This window comes from Dunckerocampus dactyliophorus, chromosome 2 (genome assembly GCF_027744805.1).
Source record: "Dunckerocampus dactyliophorus isolate RoL2022-P2 chromosome 2, RoL_Ddac_1.1, whole genome shotgun sequence".
Classification (NCBI taxonomy): domain Eukaryota; kingdom Metazoa; phylum Chordata; class Actinopteri; order Syngnathiformes; family Syngnathidae; genus Dunckerocampus; species Dunckerocampus dactyliophorus.
In genome coordinates this window covers 40250897-40275621 of record NC_072820.1, presented here as the reverse complement: position 1 = coordinate 40275621, position 24725 = coordinate 40250897, and the positions used below count along the sequence as shown (strand labels likewise).

At 44.5% G+C, this 24725-nt stretch overlaps 1 protein-coding gene across 5 annotated transcripts in view; it reads right to left on the bottom strand.

The window, feature by feature from the left end:
- Nucleotides 1–2725: 2725 nt before the first annotated feature.
- mrtfab (myocardin related transcription factor Ab) overlaps nt 2726–24725 on the bottom strand; it is a 41806-nt gene continuing 19806 nt past the window's right edge. For 3 of the 5 annotated variants that reach the window (XM_054767114.1, XM_054767111.1, XM_054767116.1), the window contains 17 exons: nt 15787–15852; nt 13385–13440; nt 13143–13218; nt 12678–12836; nt 11651–11814; nt 11437–11571; nt 11293–11361; nt 11019–11203; nt 10013–10181; nt 9216–9605; nt 8205–9137; nt 7302–7508; nt 7137–7229; nt 5872–6006; nt 5672–5764; nt 5459–5519; nt 2726–3679 (listed from right to left, as the gene is read on the bottom strand). In XM_054767114.1, the coding sequence (XP_054623089.1) occupies nt 3120–3679; nt 5459–5519; nt 5672–5764; nt 5872–6006; nt 7137–7229; nt 7302–7508; nt 8205–9137; nt 9216–9605; nt 10013–10181; nt 11019–11203; nt 11293–11361; nt 11437–11571; nt 11651–11814; nt 12678–12836; nt 13143–13218; nt 13385–13440; nt 15787–15852 (3551 nt within the window). In that variant the 3' untranslated portion in view covers nt 2726–3119. Of the gene's footprint in view, nt 3680–5458; nt 5520–5671; nt 5765–5871; nt 6007–7136; nt 7230–7301; nt 7509–8204; nt 9138–9215; nt 9606–10012; nt 10182–11018; nt 11204–11292; nt 11362–11436; nt 11572–11650; nt 11815–12677; nt 12837–13142; nt 13219–13384; nt 13441–15786; nt 15853–22450; nt 24366–24725 lie in introns of those variants that run through there. The other 2 variants (XM_054767113.1, XM_054767115.1) reach the window with 2 other exon arrangements.

The following is a 24725-nucleotide window of genomic DNA, read 5'->3' as shown; positions in this document are numbered from 1 at the left end:
AATCTACCAAAGCAACAATGGGCACGCCAACGCCTCCACCTGATAAATGTCTCGTGCACCGGCCCCTCCTCCACATACTCACAGCTTGTCGGCAGAATTACTGATGAAGGTTGATCCAGCGCCGGCCGTGATGATTCGATAGCGGCTGGAGGAGATCAGGGCCGACGTGCGGGTCGATCTGGGCACTTGGCGATGAGGAGCTCCGAACCCCCGCAGTATAGGCAGAGGTGAAGGAGTCTATGGCGGGCACGCTCAGCGAAGTAAGGCGTTGACCTCCCAGCTGCATGGGCCCCTCCCCTGGTATCATCATGGTCGATCCCTCACAGCTCACCTCTCATGCTCTCCTGTATCGGACCAGGGTTCCTCCTGTGTGTTCGACCACCTCCGCGTTCTCTCAAGCGGTTATCCAATCTTATGGCCAAGACTATGAGTTGGTCGAGTGAGGAAGTGTCACACTTGATGGCCAACTCATCCTTAATTTGTGTGTAGAGCCTTACGACAAATTCCTCTTAAGTCATTATAGCCGCTCTCAGTTGCTAAACACCCGGAGGTCCACTGAGAATGCGGCGACTGAGCGTTCCTTTTGCTTGGGAGGTCCAAAAGACGGCTCCCCGCCTCTCTAGCCCTGATTGGATGGTCAAAAACTTTACGGAATTCTGAAAAAGGGCTCGCACGAACCATTGGTTTGGCTTTACTACATGCCATAGCCCACGCAGCTGCTTTGCCAAAAAGCAAGCTCATAATAAATGCTATTTTCGCTGAGTCCAGAGAGAAAGTGCCGGGCTGCTGATCGGACACCAAGGAGCGCTGGTGTAAAAATTGCTCACATGATTCAGACTCACCCGAGTAACACGGAGGGTGAGGAATACTGGGCTCTTGATGTGAGGAAAAAAACTTTGGCTGCTGTCGGCGTGGGGGTGACCGCGTGGGTAAGCTCCTCTGATAGACCGGGAGGCAGTGATCAAACTGATGCTGGCAGATAATGCCGTGAGGGCCGCCATAATTTCTTTATGCACTGCTCGTGACTGCCAACCAAATGTCCCTGGTGGGACAGAGCTGACTGGACATGCTCGAACTCTGCAGAATCCATGCTATGGCCAGAATGTTCTGTTAAGAGTCGGCTGGGCCGGGACTTGGATTCCAAGATGCGGAGACGAGTTTCCGTGTAACAAAAATGATTAAAGAGTGTCCAGGGCAGGAAACAATACAATAATACAAAAGTACAACAGAAATACACCCGGACATAGTCACAGGGAGAAAATACAAAAACTAAACACAGGACGCTACTGGCACGGAAAACCAAGAAGGAGAAAAAGGAAAAACAGAAAATGCAGCACAAACATGGACGCTGCACAGGACGCTGCTGAGAACCGAGCAGGTGAGAACGCCATGTATGGAAAACTGGAGGTAGCAGAAAATAAACAAGGGCCCAGAAAGTAGCTAGGCACACGAATCAAGAGGCTAGTAGGAGCTGTGGATCGAGGCATAGCGGGTAACAATGTGGCTCTGGTAGAGTGTCAGGCAGCTGCTTAAGAAGGCCAGGGATAATAGGCTGCAGGTGTGTCCAATTAGGCTCTCCTGGCAGGCTCAGGTGTGCTGCAACAAACGACAAGCAGAGGGCAGCAGAGCAGCACACAGGACATTTAGGTCTTCATGAAGACACGGTGCTCTCCTGTGTCTTGCAGAATAACACCTGCATCAGGATGAGGAGCTGCTACCTTTTCTGGAGCAAAAAACACATTTAATACAATAATGATTACAATTACACCTATAAATGTAAACTTGTTACAAATTAAGTAAATAACTTGTGACCTGACATTTAAGTTCCTGTTGTAATGGACATCTTATATTTTACCATTAGGGTAAGTGTTATGAACAAATAAGAGTATTTCTGTTAATTTAGACAATATAATATAATATAAACAAACTATGCTTTGTTATGACTCCTGGCTTGAGACCTCCAGTCTCCAAAAACAAGTTTCTCCCATGGCGTTTCCATGTCAACAGGTTCTGATTAAGCCAGACTACGTCCTTGCACCTGATCGAGTCCTGCCAACGTTTGTATAACTATGCTTCTGTCCTGTCCTTCTGGCAGGGTCTCTATCAACTGTCTTCCCCTCTGATCAGAATAAATATGATCAGACAAATTTGTCATTTAGCAGTTTATTTCTTCTCTCCATCGGTGCGAACAGCGATTTTCCACCACTCTCTTTCCCCAGTAAAAACGTCAATAACTAATTCTGTTGTTAAAAAACTATTGAAATATGTCACTTTTGATTAGGCCAGACAGCTTAAGTATCAAACACATAATTTCATACACTATACTAGTAGATTTGCGTCAATAGTTGAAAGTAATGTTTCTGCAATGACGCCGCCTTGTGCTAGTTTCTCAATACTGTATTAATAAATAATACCTCATTGTAATATTTGAACAGCATAGCATTTTTATTCATTGTGTTTTTTTGCTTTTTAAAAAATGACAAGGTCCAACTTTTTGGAGGCCCCACACTCACCCCATTTTCCCCGGCTGGCTAGCTCCACCAAACAACCAGCAAAGAAAAATAAGCCATATGAACAGTTGATAATATACACCCCATATACAGCAAAACATAGTGGTCTACCATCATGTTACCAATCATACACAACCTCTAATGAGGCTTCAATTAAAACTGTTGCCACTGATTCTTTTCAACAGCAACTGCCAACCCATGACTGAATGTTTGTGTTTTGTTTTTTTTTTTGACTAGTGTTGATGGCGCATCAGGTTGCCATTGTGAAAGGAGGAGGCCAATAGCAGCTGCCTTTTTTTTCCACGCCTCAGCTGATCAGTCATACAACACAAAGGTGGCAATATGGGCTGCTGACCTGAAAGTCCCCTTTAAACCAATCAGATGAAGCATAAGTGCAAAGTTTAGGAGGCACTGACACACACACACACACACACACACTGATCAAGTTCTGATGTGTAATGAGGTGTGTGTGCAGGTTAAGTACAATCTGCCATGAATCCACCTTACAGTGCATAAAGCAATAGTAAGGAAAGAGCTGTGTGTGCATGTGCCAGAGAGCCAACAGTGATAGACAGCATGGAGAAGGTATGAACCGGCCTGACTTCCATGCTACAGACATGACTCCCAGTGCAGCTGCAGGTCTGTGCTGTCCAGGAAGTCAGCAGAAAAGACGCTCGGCGGCGTATGTGGTGCCAGCGGGGCCAGGCTTGTGCCCCCGTCTCCCTCCTTGGCTCCTACTGCCGCACCGCTAGTCCCGCCGTTCGAGCTCCCCACCATGGAGATGTCCAGCCAGTCCATGCATTCCAGAGTGGGGTCCCCGAAGCCCAACCCGCTGGAGTGAGGGGAGAAGCCCAGGTCTGACGTGTCCATGGGGGAGGGAGGGTGGTCGAGGATGCTGGCGGTGCTCAGCATTTGGCTGTGGAGGTCGTCGATGAGCGTCAGCCCACCGCCCGGCTCCACACCGAGCAGCGGTGCTCCCGTGGTGCTCTCCAGGAAGTCCTCCAGGCGCCCGCCACCACCTGAGCAGGGCTCCACCAGGGGGTGTTGAGGGGAGACCAGGGCCTCTGCAGGGGTGGGAGGGGAGAGGTGGAGAGGGGATGATGGGGAGGGCGGGTCGGATTGCAGAGGGGTGAGGGACGGGTCTGGGTTGGCCTTAAAGCCTGGGATTTCTGTTGGAAGACAGAAAAGTACACAAGTACATTACAGATGTATTTTTTGCTTTATTAACATCATCTGTTGTGAAGGGTACCAAATAACTCATCTGTACCACTGCCGGCACACTTTGGTTGGGTTACCAATGCCGGTGGAGTTTAACACACTGCAGCAAACAGGAAGTGGAACTTCTACAATCAAACACTCAATTCGGAAATCAACCTCAACTTAAAAAGTCGTGCAAAACTTTTCAATTCGGATCGTCTGTTTGATCATGGCCATGTTTTAAATCAGTGGTCACCAATCTTTTAGAGACCAAGATCCCTGGTCTCGGCCATGAACCTGCAAGATCTACCCACCCCCCAAACAAGCAGTATATTACGGAGCCCCCAAGGGGACATGGAGAAAAAAAAATATGATGGGGGAAAAAAAAAAAACTTTTGCGAGATAACGCAAAGCAGTTTTGCGTTCCCTCGCAAAAGTTTTGCGAGCTCTCACGACTGTATTGCGTTCCCTCGCCTAAGAGCATTGCACTTCCATGTACGTATACTTGCTGCGGTAAAGTTAGAAACATATTCACACATTAAAACCTCTTCAATAACTCCCAAGTGAATGGTTCTAACACAGCAAACCATTTCTCTTTCCAACCGTGGCAACACAGACAAACAGCTACTGTACAACCCAGCTCTTTTTTTTTTTTTCCTCCATGTCCCCTCGGGGGCTCTGCAGTATAGTTATATATCTGCCGAGAAAAAAAAAAAAACAACACAGTATATGCCTTGTGTTATTATTGGTTTCAACATTTCAGCTTTTTTGTGCCTTTTGTTGTATTTTTATCATTGTTGCTGTTTTTTTACATTTTATTTTGTTTCTGCAGTGATGCAATGAGAAATGAGCCCCTGATCCGCACTTTGGGCACCCCTACACCGCTACTTTTGTGGCTCTTGGTCGGGTTGGGCTTGTGGCGTCGGCTTCGTGAGCAAACCACAACTATTTGGCTGGTTGGCTCAGTGTAGTGGACGAGCAATACAGATTGAGGAGAGAGGGGCTGTAAAGTCCCAAAGATCGACTAGTAGCTCACAATCGACAGGTTGGCGACCCCTGTTTTCAATTTTAATATTAACAGTGGTTAACTTGTTTTCACACTTGTATTACAGTTAAGAATGTTAAAATATTAGTCCATGCAAGTCATATTGGCGAAAATATGACCTTTCCATTAGGGGGAAAAACTTGTTTGTTAATGTGAACAAATTGAACGTTCATTTGCATCCCAGACTGGATTGTGGTTGTTGTAGGATCCCCACTTTCATGGACTATATAGAAGTTCAATTCAGTGTGTCACAACACCTCACGGTGGCCTAGTTTTTAGCATGTTGGAGTTTGCATGTTCTCCCCGTGTGTGGGTTTTCTCCGGTTTCCTCCCACATTCCAAAAACACGCATGTTAGGTTAACTGGAGACTCTAAATTGTCTATAGGTATGAATGTAAGTGTCTATATGTGCCCTGCGATTGGCTGGCGAGCAGTCCAGGGTGTACCCCGCCTCGCGCCCGATGTCAGCTGGGATAGGCCCCAGCATAACCCCGCGACTGGTGAGGATGGGCAGCATAGAAGATGGATTGGGGGGACAACGCTATGCTGTCACACATTTACAAACCCAGTCTAATCCAATCCATAATGTACTGTGATGATCAGAAGTGTACTGTACTACTATAGTCATACCAGACTGGCTGATTGACGTCAACACAAGCGGTTGTTGACATAACCAAAATCTCCACTGAAACCAGCAATTGCTTACCTCCACTCTTGAGCAGGATGTCAAAGAGGTCGTCCATCTGCTGACTGTTCACACCATTCCCCTACAAACAGATGACAATATTACGGCAATGCTACTGCACTTGGATGATGGGAGGACACAAACACCCCACATCTATAAACAGTACGTGTTACACCAACAAGTGGGGATCTAAGAAGGAAAATAAAAAGGCAACTAGAAGGAGGGAGGACATACTTTGGAGCGCTTGGTGGGAAGAGAAGTGTTGGGTTTGGGAGAGGGAGGAGTAAACAGAGTGTGTCGGTCGTAAGGCGGACACACTCGCTCGCTCTGCCAAGATGGAGTGATGAGATGAGAGGAGAAAGGAGGTCAATGAATGCGGGGGGGAGAGAGAGCAGTCCAGATGAAAACAGGAAGAGTATAAGCGCAGATGGTACCTTGAAGGACGAGATTAGGTTGCTTTGGCTTTCGCTCTCTGACAAGTCGTTGAAGAAAGGCTGCAGATTGGGGGGGGCGGTGACGGACAAGCCTACTGGTGGGACGTCTTTGGTGTCCACGTGGAGGTCTGCTTTCTGTCCCAGAAGATAAGATAGAAGCACGTATTCATTAGATCAGTGCTTTTCAAACAGTGAGACGGGACCCCCCTGGGGGTGAATTGAGGTCTTGGGAGTGGCGCGAGAGGCAGGGGGGGCTACCTGTATACCAAATAAAAGAAAATAACAGAACTGTATTAGATGAATCAACTCTTTAGGCAAGTTTCTGCTAGGTGACGACACCTTGTGGCAGACGCATGTTACAATGCTCTCCATGGATTTTCCTATATTAAAAGGGATAGTTTGTTTTTTCCCATGAAGTTGTGTGACATCCCCATTAGCAGTGTCGTCCGTCAACAGTGACTTGTCCCGCACTTGGTCCCGTGAGCGGAGTTCTGGCCGGATTTCTGTGATGAGGAACGTAGTTGTGGTTATTTGCTGGGGTTACGTGAGTAAAGAGTTTGTCTTCTCAAAACAGTGTGTGCTCATAAGAGTAATACATTGGCGTCACAAAAATGCCGTCGAAAAAAATCTGACCTCACAGCCGCGCAGTGTTACTCTCTCTTCCGTTGTATCACTGCACGCTGTCGCCTGTCCATTCTCATGTATGTGGTGAAGATGCTGTCATTACGCCAGCGTCGCAACCATCGCAACAGACAGGCGGCAGCGTGCAGTGATACACTGGAAGAGAGAAAGTAACACAGAGGTCTGGTTTTCTCGAGGAGGCATTTTTCTGATGCATATGTATTACTCTTTTGAACGCATATTGTTTTGAGAAGCTGAACTCTTTACTTGCATGACCCGAGCAACTAACCGGAACTATGTTTCTCGTCACCGAAAACTGGCCAGAACTCCGCTCACGGGACCAAGTGCGGGGTAAGTCCCTGTTGATGGACTACGCTGCTGAAGTGAATGTCACACAACTTCATGTCAAAAAAGCCAAACTATCCCTTTAATGACCAGAATTGGCTAAATTAAAACTACTTCAAGAAATCCCAAAGATAGATATGTAGGTAGGTAGATAGACACCATATAAAGTACAAATTTATTCATTTTGTCTTTAAATATAACTCAGTTAGCTAAAAAAATATGTTTTTCTTTCTTTCTCTCAAGGCAGGCTCACCCCCATTTGAAAACTGAAACCATAAGCGGGTTATTTCTTCTTGTACCTTTTTGATTGACTGGCTCACATGCTCGCTGTCTTTCTGCTCTTGTGATTGGCTCTCAGCGCTGGGGAGCTTGCTCGGCGTCGACTGCAACCTCTACAAAGATGACAAGACGATGAGGGCGTCTGTTGTGCCGCAGCGGGTGATATTTTTTGTTTCCAGCTCTACCTGCAGCGTGATGCGTCCGTTGGTTTTGGGCAGCGAGGGCGTTCGGTTTTGGTCATCTGTGGTGTGACTGGTGAGGGCGATCAAGTAGTGGTTGCCATTGGTGTCGGTCACCAGTGTTGGTGTGCCACTGGCCTTAAGGAGGTCTAGGGAAATAGCCTGAGTGTGAATCTGAGTACCGTTCTGTTGGTTGATGAAGACAGGCGCCACCTGGAGACACAAGAACATTGCAAAGATGATGAGAAAAGCACACAGCAGAGCCAAGACCCTGGTGTGTCATCACTTCATGATAAAACACTTTTTCCAGCAACTTCCTGATTTGATGACGTCCTATTTTTATTTTTACATTTTTATTCCCATGTGCACCAAAATTGTGCAGGATCTTGCTCTGCACATGCCACTTACCCACTTTGATTAATTTTGTGCATTAAAGATGCTAACACCAATCCAATGTAGGTCAATATATGCTAGGCTATCTGAACAAAACATCCACGTTTTAGCTTTATGTTCTAGGTCACAAAGCCAATTTGTGTCATAATAACTAATACTACTGTCTATCTCATGAATAATACATTCATTTATTTTATTTTTACAATATGCCGAGGGGCAATAAAACATGAGCTGGGGGTCAAAAATGGCCCCGGTACATCTCTAATGTAAAGTGTTTGGAACTGTTCTCCACCTGTCCTGCAGGTAGCATCACAAACTAAGTGCCCAATGCCACACATGGCAAGCTTTTTTCCTACCTCATGAAGCCAAACACGGTAACCAAAATATCACAACCACCCGTCTGCGTGATGCAGTTTAGGTCTACACCACAAGAAACCTCTCAGATAGTAAGTGAACAACCCATCTTCTATGGAATTGTTGACAGATATACAAACATGATGTTTGTGGGATGTTCACCTGCTGTGTGCCGACAGACGGCGTCTGCTGTTTCTGCTGCTGCCTTTGAGCCTTCAGCTGCTTCTTCTGTTGACTTTGGTTGGCTACAGGCCTCTGGCTGGCCACCGCCTGGTTATGGATCTGCACCTGAACATGCTTCAGCTGAACCGGACTCTTCTGTTGGGTTTGGTTCTTCTTCCCTTGAGCTTGCTGCAACAGCTGCTGCTTCTGTTGGGCGAGTTTCTGCTGCGTGAGCCTTTGCTGGGCCTGGAGCTGCTTCTGCTTGGTTTGTTGGATGATGAGCTGCTGCAGTTGCTGCTGCTGTTGGAGCAGGATTTGAGATACCTTTTTCTGCTCTGGCAGTTTTTGAGGGTCTGGCTTGGGCTCTGACCCTTTGTGTGTCTGTTTCTCGGTTTGTTGGATTTGCAGCCGATTAATCTGCTGCAGTCTGAGCAGCGTCTCCTGCGAGCACTGCATTGGTTGACCCTCTTTTTTAGTTTGGGCCTCCTCCATTATTCCTGTCATGCCTTCCTCAATCTCCTCCTCTTGCTTCACCTTCACCAGGAGGCCATTGGGGAGCACAGGGGGTTGAATGGCTGAGGCTTTAATGAGTGTTGGAGGTTTAGCATCTGTACTTCCTTCTCGCTCCGAGGCAATGCCACCTGCCATCTTTCCCTGCTCAAGCTGGGACCTGAGGGTCTCCACCAGCCTCTGCTTCTGTCTCAGCATCCGCGTCAACTCCTCGATCTGTTTGTCCTTCTCATGGAGCATCTGGTCTTTGTCCAAAGAGGACGTGTCCACAGTGACCCCCGTGTGAGACTCTGAAGGCATGCGGAAGCTGCATGGACTCTGATTTTCTTCTTTGATCTGGATGACTGGTTGTGAACGAGGAGATCCGTTGGATGGGTGTTGAGGAGAGGGATGGAGGGTGAGTTGAGTCAGAGGAGAACTCACCTGAAGAAAGAAAAGGCAGGACAAGTGTTGGGAAAATGCTGCTAGACAAACGTGTATTTTGCGTGGTACGCCTCTCACCATTTCTCCAAACATGTCCCCATTGCAGCTGGTTTCATCTGGACTCATCCCCGCTAACGACCGCTCTGATGGCGTAGGCGACACAGGCGGGCTAGAGCTGGTGCTACCAAAACGCATGACTCGACCCGGAAAAGCCTGAGCCAGCGGGGACAGAGCGACCTTAAACCCTCCTTCAGCCTGCTGGGGGTCAGCGATGGTGTTTGGAGCGGATGCGGGCGTGTTAGCAATAGAGGCTGCGCTCTGATGGATGGGCTGTGATACACCATTTTTCATAGCGGTTGCAGCGGCGTCATTTTGTTGTTGGTAGTTGCGAAGCCTCTCGATGAGATCGTTCTTGGTGCCGGAAACGGTCAAACAGCGCAATTTCAGTTCCTGCTTCAACTCAGCCACCTGGGACAACAGAAAGTATAGCAGCACTCAGATCCAAACCTTAGGCGCCAACAAAAATGGTGCCTTTATGATAATTAGTCAAGGTTATGAAAATTGTAAGAAATCTACTGAAATGTATTTGAATTCATTAAATTATGTATAATTACCGTTACTATGTAGTAACTATTCAAATTAAATAAAATAAGAATGGCTTATTAATGACACTTCTGACCCTAGAGTAGCCAAAATCAGGCAGATAAAATATTAGAAACAGCTCACAGTATGATGCATTTTTCCCCTGTAAAACTCACATTGGCTGTAATTAGAGTGAGTGCCCCTGCTTTTGCTATAAAGAGCAAATTGTTGCAAACGTTAAAGCAGCATACATTTAGCTCAATCAAAGTGACAATTAATAGTCCTCTATTTACTTTTAACTCATCCAAGTTGGCAGGCAAAGTGGCTGGTTTGGCTCCTCCCACTGATGCTTGACCCTGACGTGCAGTTCCACTCGTCATTGTTGCAGTGGTGGTGGTCGTGGGAACATTGCGAGAGGGGGACGGGCCGGGGTTTGTTGTGAGGGGCTGCTCCGGTGCTGGCCTGAGGGGAGACACACACACACACACACAAAAAAAAACAGGTGAACGTACTGTAGACAACACCCACTACAACCTACTCATCTGAACAACCTTATGCAACAAAGAAATGTTGGACAAAACTTTATATTCTAGTCACAAATGATGCTTACAGCTAGCTGGATACCTGCTAGAAAATAATGTATTTATCCAAGACTACAGGAAAGATGGAAAACACCAAAGCAGAACATAAAAACTGCTTGTCCAGAGTGTTTATTTACCTAAAGCGGGGTGTTAAATAGAAGCAGGCAATAATTAAGAACTTATTTTTGTTTTACATACTAATAATTTGCAGCGTATAAGAAAGCAGAAAGAGGAAAACCACATGGTAATTTATTATCAAGTATTCTGCCCAACACAGCAGCAACACTACCAATGATGTAATAGTGGTGTGGAGCGAAATGCTCAGCCAGCATTAATAGCACTGATGAGTTCGTTGTAAACAACAGTACGGAAAAATGCAGCACGCAACAGCTGAGGAGCGCAGCCGACATTTTAATGTATGCAGAGGCAGATTAAGCTGCTGGATGCTGATCACTCGTGATACTTCAAATGCATGCCGTCTGGTGGAGTTAATACAAAACTGTAGGTTGCCTACAGCCATGCCTGTTCATGCCAATGATTTCTGATCCACCGCTAATTAGACACCCTAGTGGTTATTTGCTTGTGTCGACCACACACCTGCCGACTATAGGAGACTAGTCGGTTGATGGGAGCATTTACTGTATACAGCCAGTCAACTAGGTGGATATGAGGCGTACACCAGTTAACAAAAACTGACCGAGTTGTTCTTGACACTCACTTTGGCGGGGCGGGCAGGATGGTGTGGTAGTTGTAGTGCTGCTGTTGCTGGTTGAGAATCTGCAGCTGCAAGAAGAGCTGCTGCTGCTGGAGGAGCTTGGCGTAGGACGAGTCCATCTGAGGCGGACGCTCCTTGTCCGCCTTCTGGTCCGGAGGGATGTACTGGTGGTACTTCAGCTTCTTCACCTTTGTGCAGATCAACATGACAGTTGTGGGATATTCATGACTACAGCCAAGATTTTTTTTAGTTCACCTGATCACAAGATATTTCTGACCTTGGGTTTGCTGTCTTTTGCTTTCTTTGATCTAAGTGGAGGGCGGTCTGAACTCGTCTTTGAGTGAGACTGTAGATTGGGAGGAGTGAGGTCAAAATGCAGACTATGTAGATTGACAAATACAGATGGTGAATAGTCATGCACCTTGAACTGGCCAAAGGGTGTACGGGGGGTTACTGTGGTCCCTGTTGTCCCATTTGTCATTTTTAGAGGTGGGGGTGAGTCTGATCCATTCACCTTGGGAGAGGGAAGAGGATGTGGAGCGGGCTGTGCAACAAACTGAGAAAATCGAATTTTTCACCTGTTAGTGGGTGGAAAAAATGTTATTTATCAGAAATGTACCATATTCATCCTGTACCTGCGTGGGGGACACGTCTCCATTTTGGATGAACCTGTCAAAGGGGGAAGGCTGCGGGACAGCGCTCAGAGGAGAGTCGTGATTGGTTAGCTGGTCGGGTGACAGCGCATCACTGCTGTCTTCATCCAAAGATGAGCTCTCTCCTCCCGCTCCCTTTGGAGAATCTGTGACAGAACACAAATATTTACCTGTGTTTTTTTTTTTTACAGTGTTCTCTAAGCAGGAGGCAGCTTGCAACACAGTCAAAATTGCTTCATAAAATGACTCATTTTAGAGAAGTAATAGAGTGACGTACAGTGCTGTCTTTATTTTAGTAGTACAAATAATGGAGTGTATATGTGCTCGTTCTGTTACTAAGGAGGCTACTTCTTGGTCATAAAGGATGTTCTGCAGACAGACCTCACCAAAATGTTACAAATCTAAATACAAAGTCTGGTAGAAATTGTCCTTTTTGGTTTAACCCTGCTATAATGGTGCCAGTCCTTCTAGTGCTGTTGAAAAGGCTGCTGTGAAAAAGTTAGTGGGAGCCTTTTGCACAGTACTGTGTGTGCTAAAAAACAACAACAAAAAAACAGAACACGCTGTCCCAATTTGTTATTGTGACATTTGTCTTGTGTTGTATCACATTTAGTAAAAAGTGGCACCACTGTATGAGGCAATGTTCGAGTCACAATCCAACAAAGCGGGTGAGTGTATAAGCCTGAAAGATGTGGGTTTCCTAAGTGGCGCAACTACACATAAAGACAATTCATTGCACAATAGGAACTCATTACTTGAGTGTGTAGACGTTAAGCTAAATAAAGTATTTCCAATATTCCCAAATATTTCCTCTGTGGCAGGAAAATGGAGCTGCTGACCTCCATCAAGGTTAAAACTATTTCTGCACCAAGGTTATTTGGTTAAATAGTTTTTTTCATTTGTTTCTGAGTGTCACTGTGCCTGTAATTTGCATGATTACTGTGTGCTTTTTGTATTTGTCTGCTGTGCTCATTATACCAGCAAATGTAAATGAGGTGGATGTAGTTACCCGGTGGCGAATGCTCAGGACAGTTGACAGACAGGATGTTCTTGTGCACCAGTTCGATGGGACCTGGCCTGTGTGAGATCTTGTCGTTGAGGTCGTCAGCCAGGCGAGCTCGCTTTAGCTGGAGCTGCTTGGCCTGCAAGGACGGTTCTGCCGACGTCTCTGCACATGAAATAGACGAGCAGGCGGATGCACTTTCAGGATGGATGCAGACAACGCAGCAAAGACATGCCAGCTGTTTGCATATACACGACAAACATCTGAGGGGGTTAGCTCTCATGTAGAATGACTTTTAAGGGATGAAACACTTCCTCATCTTTGATGGCTCAGTCATGAGGTTTACCAACACATTGCATGTACAGAAAGTAGGAACCAGTGTGGGAACTCCTCCGTTATACTCATTTTTAATAAAAGGCAAACCATTTGAGCCTAATTGCATTACTAATAAATAAAACGACAAATCCTCACCCTCCAGAATGTGCATCCTGACCAGCTCAGACCGCTCCGGTCGACTCCGGATCTTCCTCTTAAGATAGTCTTCAGTCTGCACACGTCAAAAGAACCATACACTCAGAATAGCCATCATAACAACCACGGATCATGTCATGACATTCGTTCTGTGACAGGCCTGTAATTTCATATCTTTTTCTGTGCAGGCAGGTTCGCTCAGCTGTTAGCTCAATGCCTTTATTCCATTTTGAAACACTCACTCTGGCTCGCTCCAAACTCCGCCGCTGTTCATGAAAGGCTGCTGGGCTCTTCAGTGCTGGAGGGAGAATACATACATAAGAATAACAGCAATTTAGAAAACTCTTGACAAGACTCCATTCAGCAAGTGTCAGTGTGAGAAAACTGCTAATGGCCAAAGTGGCTGCAGAAGAGGAAGGTCAGAATTGATATTCAGAAGCACACATCGATGATGAGGCTGATGGGCTTGCATGCACGCTTTGTATGCAAGAACACATAGTGCAACTTTTCCTTCTACTACTGGAAAACGATGCACAGTATCACGTCTGCATTGCGATAATTACATCTGAGAATGCATTTAACCTTATGGTGAGCAATAAGATGAAATATACCTCCTATAGAGGTATAGTCTTAGTAGTGGCAGCATACTGTATGGTGAAAAGGGTGCGAAGTAAAGAAAAAACGCAGGAGCTCTGCAAGATTTTCATCAATTGTTGATGAGCAGAGGTCTGAAGTGCATCTTTAATAGGGAGCAAGGGAACAGACTGATGGATGGGCATAAGGGTGTGGACAATCATCTACAAGTGCATTTTAAGATGATCGGGTGTTTTTATGTGCTTATTTAAATGAATTCCAAGTGGTATAGAAGTTGTAAAGTGGAAGTATAAAGAATTTGACATAGTCACTGAGTTAAGAACATATTGAAAAAGTACTGAATAGGAGGAAGGATATTAGGAGGCCAGTGGCAGTTGGGAGTGACACAAGAGAGTCATCATCTGATTGGTCAAGAGCTGGTGAAATCCATGCCAAGGGCGCGCGGGTGTCAACATTCTGACCACAGGATGACACCCAGCGTGGGAGGGTGGGAGACATTCCTTGTGTCACAACTCTAGACGTTCAAAGGAGGACCTACATACCAGCTGTGATGTAACCTAGCCGCTTGTCAACATCACGACACAAAGCAACGAACGCTTTGCAGCTTATTCTGTATCCGGTGACACAAAATAACATAAATTGGATGTTGACATTTTCAGAGATATAGCATCACAGATAATGCTTCAAATGTAGAAAATTGAGTCAATTTTATTTATTCTTTCTTTCGGCTTTTACCATCAGGCAGGGCCGCCCCTCCCTACACGCAGAACAGACGCCATACGTAGGGCCTCATGATCCTCATGAGCCAAGGATGTGCATCACCAAGGCGTTCCCAGGCCAGCTGTGAGACATAATCCCTCTAGCGTGTCCTAGGTCTGCCCCTGGGCCTTCTCCCGGCTGGGCATGCGTGGAACACCTCACCAGGGAGGCGTCCAGGAGGCACCCGGACTAGATGCCCGAGCCACCTCAACTGCTCTACTCTGAGCCCCTCAATCTATTCAGTTTATTTGTCTATTCAGCTTTTTAATTACCTTGTCAAATGTATACTGTACATGTATTTTAATTATTAGTACAGGGGCCTTGCTCAAGACCGCCGAGACTGTCGTTAATGAGGGACACGGAGGGTGGAAAGTTTGTCACTCACACCTCCTACAATTGCGTGCGACACCACGGCCGAACTGAAAGTTCAGCAGTTAGCGTCTGAGATCAGCTAACACACAATTTCATAAACTGAAATATCATGTTGTTTGTTTCAGACCCCCCCGTCACCCTGGTTTCTGCACACTTCATGTGATCCTTACACTGCCATAATTCAATAGGGAACCTTGACAGCGCTGCAGCCATTGCTCTACTCGAGGAGACAGACAAAATAGAGACGATTAAAGAGAGAGAGACGATAAAGAATTCTTCATTTAGTCTCTATTTGCACATCTTGACAGAGGCATAGTCCACCTGGATAATTCAATGGTCTGGCAGTGGGCCTTGTTACATAAGAGGGCTGCAGACAGATGAAGTGTTAACTACTAAAGAATGTAAAGTGAAAGCCACTGCAGTGTTTTTTTCCCTGCAAACAGCACTAGACAATCACCTTGTCTTTATTGCAGTATCAATAGTATAATACATCCGGTGCAAAAAAAAAAAAAATCTAACTCCACTTCTTCTGATGTGTAAAACCTGAAACAGGAAGTCGGATGCAGAAGAGAAGAGGAAGCTGCTTTACTTGATAACACGTCATGCAAAAAAACATGAGACATACAGCTAGTGCAGGCATTTAACATAATACTAATCGCTCAGAACAGGTCCTGTGGAAGATCATACCATATATAAGTATTCTGCGTGTACCGTCATCGACCACAAACATGTGACTTCTATGCAACAAACCGCAGGCTGCAGCAGAAAGCATCAACACTTTGGCCTTGACCCAAACACATTTCAGAAGAGTTCCTTTCAGGTGCATTTGAGGCCTTTCTCCACATTGCGTAACTACTATAAATGAAGTCATTAACACTCCATATTTATACAATATTTAGTAAACATATGCAATACTTACGTGGCATGATCCCTTGGCTGACCAGTTCCTCTCGTGTGCGTCTCTGTTGGAGTTTGAGCTGAAGGACTGCATGGAGACAGACGTGGTGAAGAGGACAGAAGAGGAAATCAGTCAGTCCACTCTTTTTGGTTCTTAGTGTCCCACCAATCCCATGTCCATTGTCCACATTTAGATAAATAAACCTGCACAGGAACCCAGATGCATTCGGGCTGACATGAAGACAGCACCCAGTACATCCTCCCACTTAACCCAGTCTTTGTTTTTTTTTTTTTTGCTACAGAAGAGGCGGGTACAAGGAGCATTTGAGTCGTGTACAACACACTTCCTCTTTTTTCTAGGCTCTTAAAAATAATCTTTCTGTTTGTGAGTGCATTGACATGTCGGCATTTCATCATACAATCACATGGAAAAATCAAAGATAAACCAACAACAACAAACAAGAAATAATTTTGCAGAAATATTAAATTGAAAAAGTCCAGACTGAAGTGGATTGTGACATCATTTTAAAAGAGGAAGCACTTGTTACATAACACAAGACTGAGAAATATTTAGAGAACAAGAGTTGGACAGTGTTTGACCTCTCTGCCAATAGTACATACTGTACATTTTAATGTGCAGTTAGATGCAAACTCATTTACAAAGTGCATACACAATTGAACCTTCTGGGAAAAATTGTCGTCTTAAAGGGAAACTGCACTTTTTGGGGAATTTTGCCCAGCTTCCACAATCCTGTGTGAGATGAACAAACGTTTCTCTCTTTTCCGTGCATTCTAAATAGAGAAAAACTGCAAGCACAAGGCAGCTAACAATGCACGTAATGGGAGTCACCTAGTCCGCCTATACAGTCCTCTATTAAAATACCCCCAAAAACCTCCAACAACAATTCATCATTTTATATACATTTTGTGACCATGTAGTAACAGGTACAGTAATGTACATTCATGATAACATGTAATACTGACAGTATTTTGGTCATTTTAAGCATTATTTCCTTCCTGGGTGTATTGATTGCAGAGGCCATAGCAATGAGCGCTACTTCCGTTACTTCCATCAACAACAGCAACACAGAGAGAGCGTTTACTATCATAATCATGGCGGACTTCGTGAGAGCCGCCGCCGACTACTATTTTTTACTTTCACTCCCCCCAGACACAGAATAACGTTGCTGGGTGCCCTGCAAGGCCGGAAGTGTGTTGTGTGAGTTGAGAAGGTCCCTTGACTGTTGCTGACAGGAGAGATGTACTGTGCACATGAATAAACTTGCCTTGCTGCAGCCGTAGCTCCCGTCCTTTATTTACATCGAACTTCCACATCAGCTAGCATCCTGAAACCCTTTCTAACATAGGCATTGGACAGAAATCATTTATTGTTTGACTTCCCAGATAGGAAAGAAAGTCCGATTTTGCGCATCAAAGACGAGGTACTGTGTTATTTCTACACCATCAAAGTGTGAATCTCAATCATGTTGATCGTGCACTCTCCCATGCATGATATCATCGTGTTGCAAAAGTTGCACTGAGGCGATCGTGCTTTTTTATCAAGTTATGCCAAACTTTTTAGCCACCGCTTCTTTGCTTGTGCTCACCGGCTTCTTCTTTGTTGGCTATGTTCACAGCTATTTGGTCGGCAAAGGGGGCATCCAATCTAGGAATTGAAATAAAATAATTTGAACGATCCCGGGAGAATGTTAGTCCCGGTTCCCATCCATGCTCGAGACTCAATGCCCAACCCTAATGATGACCAAAGAGCTGGAAAGATAACTTATTGTGACAGCGATACAGTGAAGCAACAAAAATGGTCTGTCCTGGTTGCTCAGTACAATGTTAGCATATATTCATCCATCCATGTTGTGCACCGCATGTCCTCACTAGGGCATGCTGGATGTCTGGGATCCCAGATATCAGCATAACAAAGTCAATGCTGCCAACAAAAAAAGAACGGATTGTACACAGCAAAGTAAGCTGTGTTAGTTTTATTGTGACGAGACTCACCTATTAAGAAAATGGTTTGTACATGTGTGAATGCGTTCCTTTAAGGTAGTTAACTTCTTTTTTCACTTTTTACAGATTCAATGACAGTCCAGGCGCTCCCTCTTCACTCCCCTTTAATGGAGAGCACACAAGCTACTGTGTTTGTTTTATTAATACAGTGCTTGCCTTCTTTTTACACTTGTATGATTGTCAAACAGTTCTGTATTTACATAACTGTAAGATGTACACCATATTAACCGCTGAATGTAATGTTATTCTCCACTGTAACACTGCACCTGTCTGCTGGTACAAGATAGTCAAAGTGCATCATTACTGTCGTATTATTTTCACTGCTACACAATGATCATGAAGAAAGTATAATGAGGCTTTGGGAGATCGCACAGACAACTAAATGAACTGAAAAGCCATCAGTGCAGACATTTGGCCGCGTTAGCTCGGCTCGGTTTCCTGGAAAAAAATCTGCTCATCTTTTCAAAAACAGGTGTAACACCTGCTGTTGTTTCTTTGAAGGTGACTGAATTTGATTATCATTATAATCACTTTTACTTTCATCAACATTGCTTGGTGGAACTCAGCTGAGATGCTTGTTTTTTTTATGTCTACCAGCTGTCTCTGCTGAAAGGCTATGCAAATGTGTCAAGTTGAACATAGCGCCGAGGCTTGCGAGCATGCCTCCAGTGCGGGTTGGGTCTGCTAGCTTGAGGACAAGCAGCACCTGTTCCTTTGCACTGGCATAATAACATCGTCGGTGCTCGACAGGCCAGCTAGTCGCCGGTGTGTGCTGCGTTCACTCTCTGTTATGACAAACGTCTGGACGGCAACACTGCAATTTCCATGAATTATAGTGTTAGTGTGAGCCTGTGCACGTATACGTCCTTCGTCAACTCTAAAGCCTCAACGATGATATTTACAAAAGCGTACACACTACCACTTTGGGGAGCAGACAAACACAAGACACCCCTTGGAAAGCAATAACATGTCAATTCACTACCTAAACACAGCCACGAAAATTCAGTGATACCTCTTTATTATGCAGCAGCCAAGAAATCAAGCATCCCTAAGAAGTAAACACACTTGGGAAACTCACGTGCTGCCCCATGGAGGGTTGGGGAGGGTGCCATGCTGCTTGGCACTTCCCAATAGAAGGTTTATTCTAGGAAAGAGAACCTTACACTTTCCTTCTATTCAATCTTGGCATGTCACTGCTGCCTTACACCCCCACTTTATTCATTCACTCCTTACAGCTTGGTCCACTATTCATCACCCTTAGTATTGGGTGAAGTGTGCCCTTAGAAGCTCCCTGATCTTAAACCTCACCATTCTTTCTCGCGGTGGCCTGCTGGGTATGTACTGTACACACACTGTCAGTGACGCTGTGAACACTTGCAAGTCTCCATGGGGATCCAAGATTACAGGATAAATCAGGTTTGAGGGCCATTATAGTTAATTTAAGAAAAGCGTGAAATAAAAGCAAGAGCAAGTTTTACTCGGTATATAGGCCACCACCAAAAATGGCATAAATAAGGAAGACCTAAAAGGCGACGACAAAAGACGGATGTTGAAGCACAATTTTAAAACATGCAACTAAATTAGCAAGACAAAACCATAAACTCAAGCGATCCGGTGTTTCAATTTCTTTCTTTTTTTAACTCTTCAATTGAACAATCCTCTATTATGCAAAAATGACTTTTTAACAATGTTATAACAATAATGTGTGTCCTTAGAGCCTTTTTATGACCACCAAATACTGTATGAGGAACAAAAAAACGCCTCTGGTCCGCTCCGTGCATACGTCCATAGCTTTGGGGGGAAAAAAAAAGGACAGCTTTGTCAAAAGGCAGGCTGTGCTACACATGTTAAAATAAATGCAGCTTCAGTCAGCTACAGTTGTAGGGGCTAAAAGTCTTACCATTGTTTTTTTTCCTTCAGCAAATAGTTTAATTACAACATGATAGCCTCTTAAAATGTGACTGTAATGTTAGCACTGTACCTCACATAGCTATGCTAGTGTTGTGTAGGTTTGTGTCCTCCTGTCCCACTCCTTAATGTTATGTTGTTGTATGTGATATATGCCATCTATTATGTTGGACAAGTGAAGAGTTACAGTGTACCGTCATCCCTCGTTTATCGAGGTTATCAGGTTCCATAAGTCAATTTCCTACTATAATTATCCTATTATTCTTTGTTTACATCACAGTGCTCAAATGCTACAGAATCACCGCAGGGACACACGAGACGGCCGCCGCTTTAAACATAGCATGCTACCAAGCTAATTAGTTATCCTCCAATTTGTTTATTTTAAACGTAAGAATTGTTTTCAAATGGAGTGGGGAAGAAAGACAACGTAAGAAGTCAAAAACGTACCACTTCCACATGGAACGGGAGCGTGTTGGACATGCCATGGCTGACTCCATGCAGTGTGAAGGTAGTTAGGTAGTGAAGGTAGGTTAATTAATTTTAAAAAACATGACAGCGTGAGGGAGCAATGTTCGAACCGTGATGTAGCGAGGGACGACTGTATATGTAAATAGTAGGGCTGTCAAAAATAATGGCGGCAACTAATTTATTTAATTTATTAATTAATTCTGTTACATTGTTTGGTGTAATTAACACATAAGAATCATGTCAAACCGTGGCTCTCTTTTATGACGACAGACAGCAGCACAGTGTTGCTACCCCCAGAGTCACACAGAGTCTGACTCTCTTTTTTGACTTTATTTTGATCTGAACACATCAATAGCGGTGCAATTCCAACACCAAAAACTTGTATGTATCTCGAACTCCAAACAAACATGTCTCTAGTCCATTCGTCATTGCAACGGCGCTTCCTTATTGTCGCTAGACAGACCTCGAGATGCATTCACAAACACTTCGAACATCACAACAACACCTTTATTATACGCGTATGTGTGGCCTAAATAAACAGAAATGCACAGAAAAACAATCAGTGGATAATCTTATCAGTCAATTTGTAATGCTTAATCCGGAAGTACAAGTTGCTGCATTTAAGTATGCTCGGAAATCCCAGAAAATTCAGTCTAAACGTGAAGTTAACTTAAATGGTGTCTTTGAACGCAACTCCAAATATTCTGCCATTAAAGAAAAGAGTATTAGGTAAATAGATTTTCATCTCTTGTGCCATCTCTTAACTTGATTTAGATTCTCAGTTAATTTGGCGCTGTTAATACATACAAATATATATAATCCTGCCGTGTCATTTATCTTTCTTTAAATAACATACAGTAAAAATTGGCATATTTCAGACAGTGTGACGTGGTGATTAATCTCGATTAATTTAAAAATGGCAATTAATCTGATTATAAAATGTTATTCATTTGACAGACCTAGTAAAAATAAATAAAGTGCACTTACAGCGCTTCATCGTGCCACACAAGTTGTCGGAGACAAGATTAGCTTTAAATGTACACACACAAAAAACATTGCTGGTAGGGCTTCCTAATAGTACTTCCAGCATTAAGGCTACATTTTGTTCAACACACTTCCAATGCAGTATGGTGGTGCAGCTGAGACTTGTTTAAAATTGTTGGAAACTACCACAATATGGGACATTTAGGATGTACTCACTGACACAAAATATCAAGAGAAGGGCCCAAGGTGTGAGGATCAAAAAGACAAGAAGGAAGATAGAAGAGGTCAGCGAAGCTGAGCAGAGATTTCGGGGACCAGTTGGGACAAACCTACAAACTAACACCATCTTAAGTGTCCCCAAAGACCACACATACAGTATCTCACTTTACCTTCAATATATATACAAAAGTAGAGAGATACATTTGCAACTATACATACAGTACAGGCCAAAGGTTTGGACACACACAACACAACCCAATGGTCCCAACCTCATTAATAAGCCAAGAAATTCCACAAAGTAACCCTGACAAGGTACACCTGTGAAGTGACAACCATTTCAGGTGACTACCTCATGAAGCTCATTGAGAGAACACCAAGGGTTTGCAGCTCTATCAAAACAGCTAAAATACAAAAGAGTTGTTTCACAGGTTTTTGTTAAGTACATAATTCTACGTGTTCATTCATAGTTTTGATGCCTTCAGTGAGAATCTAGTCATGAAAATAAAGAAAACGCATTGAATGAGAAGGTGTGTCCAAACGTTTGGCCTGTACTGTATATCCATACATACATCTTCAATACAAGACAATACAAGAGCACATCATTTGCACATAACAACAAGTTTGACCACTAGAAGCTCGTTTAGCAAAGTCATAATCAAGCATGCAACATATGCAGGAGCTGCCAGTGGTTTGACACGATCCTAGTCATCTCTGAAAGCCACCATGAAATGCAGCCAAGCTAAGGAAGGTTAGCATGCAAACATGGAAGAACATAGACAGATCCAACTTCTTTGGCCCACCAAGCCAATTTGATTAACATGAGTTAACAGCCAGTCCTACTTTACAAATGATGCGGCCATGTGCCATGAAATTCAAGTACTGTATTACATAATGTAGTTACACATACTTCAGCCCAGTGATTGATCAAAGGAGTATATTCAGATGCATCTCCAGCAAAGCCATTACATTTGAACAATGTCTATCAACATTCAAGTGTTAAAAGACTGTTAATTTAGCCACATAAACATAAATCACATCAGGTATCTTATTCCTCCAGTGACTGCATGCAGCAATAGAATCCCCACCTTCTTTCAGGCTGTGATAGACATGTCTATCATGATCCATCCTGACTCCTGCCTTCTCCATGTCATCTCCCATTGGAGGAGAGCCCAATGAGGAGTGTTCAAAGGACAGGCAATGGTTGGTGTCCAGCATAATCACTGAATAAGAATTAGTTAGTTCGTAGTAGTAGTAAACATTGAACTCATTCAAAAGGCCACCCTCCTCGTCCTTGATTCGACAAAACCGTCCCAGTTGTACAGTAATCAGTTGTCGCTTTCCTGGGGGAGAACGTGAGCCAAATGCTCTATAGGAGGTCCAAAGCTAGCCAAGGTAGTGTCCTCTCAAAATGAAAAGGGAGGAAGGCTGCCTCTCCTCTTTCAATGCGTCTCTCTTCTGTACCAGTATAATCGATTGGTCTGTCTCAGCGTCTTTTCTCTGCAGCGGCGGCCAGCGAGTCACGACAGCGCTGCTCTGTGAATCTTCCCACAGAGGGACGTGGAGAGAAATCCACAGGGCGAGCCGTGGACGGCGAAAACAAGTAAAGCACCAAGAGGAAGCTCAAGAGAGGCCAGTGGCAGAGGAAGAGAGAACAGCAATGAGCAGAGCAGAGCCAAGTGAGACTCTGCTTGCTCTGGTTGCAGCTCCTCCTGTATCTCAGGCGTGCACGTACACACACACCCATGCACAGTCACGCACATGTACACACAAAGGCAGGGAGTGTTGCCGATAAAGTTCTCCCGCTCAGCTGTTGCCATTCATTCACTGTTACAGGCAGAGGCAGGCAGCCACTTACATACTAACACTGCCGGCAGACCACAATCACATCGCTGTCATTAAACACACATCTCAAAACAACTTGTTCTCACTAATACATTTGGTTGACTTGACACCCCTGACACTGCTGAATCCAGACATTGGTTGCTAACTTGTTATATTTGCTGAGTTTTTTTTCTTGAAAGCAGGAGTGTGGTGCTAAAGCTCACGAGGTAAGACATCAAGTTGTAAAGCCTATGCTTCTTGGCCTTGTTGAAAAAGGCATTCCCCACAGACAGTCTCTGGGTCGTGATGACTGCTGACGGTAAATTGCCCCCATGCATACCCCACACCCCCAACGTTTTAAATAGCCTCGCCAGCTGGCAATAAGGGGCGGGGGTCCTATATTCAGCATGGGATCACCTGTGCACTCACAGGGTAAGGTTACTTTTCAGACACACACACACAAATATTTAAAGCCCTATTTTCTTATATTAAATCAATGTTTTATGAGCCAAAACAACTTATTTCTTTTTAGCGCTTCATACGCAGCACAGAGCAGAGTCTACCCATTAAGACACAAAACACAAACACAAAGCTGACCAGTACAGTAAACCAGTATATCACACAGGTGACGTATAAGAGCCAAGGTGCACAATAAAACACAGGCCTGCACCTTGAACAAACACTGGCTGATGACTAGAATAACTCAACAAGGAATGAATGATGAAAGTTCAGCTGCTCACAGCCTGACTGATTCACAGTCTGGACAGAAGACATACAAAGGGATGACAACACACCAGGATTAGGATGTGGCTCTGCAGGCGGAGCCAATCTAAGCAACACATAAATACACATCATTTTGGGACAATCCATAACGACAACAATTACAGCTTAACTGATTTAGAAATCTGTATTGCACAGGGGTGTCCCGATCAGATATTGATGTCGGATATTAGGCCGATAGCAGCAAAAAAACGAGCTTCGGCCTGCCAGTAAAATCGCCAGTACAACCGGTCCATTCCAGACTCTGCTCAAGCACTTCTACCCAGCAGACCGAGCATGCACACCCCACGTGATTGCAACAACAGCATGTGTGAAAAAAGGAGCAGGAGCGTCGGCCGTGTGACAGCACCCCTTGCCATAGACCGAAAAATACGTTGTTGTGTAAAACCCGCCATGGAACCAGGGAAGTTCAATACAACCAATACTCATCTGTATTGTATCTGAAATGAAAAAGTTGTATCTGGACACTCCTAAACTTAAGTGACAACTACTTAAGTATCAACTTGGCTCGACATGGCTCTACTTACTATTGACAGTTTTCTAATGACAATACAGTCCCAACTGTGCGGATCCGATACCTTAGGTTGCTGTTTGCTCATTGGTCGAGTAGATTTGCCATTGTCGCATCATCGCAACTTTTGATGGTGACAAATGACAAAAATAACACACACATGTACTAAGCTTGTGCCCTGCGATTGGCTGGTGACCAGTCCTGGGTGTACACTGCCTCTTGCACAAAGTCAGATGGGATAGGCTCCA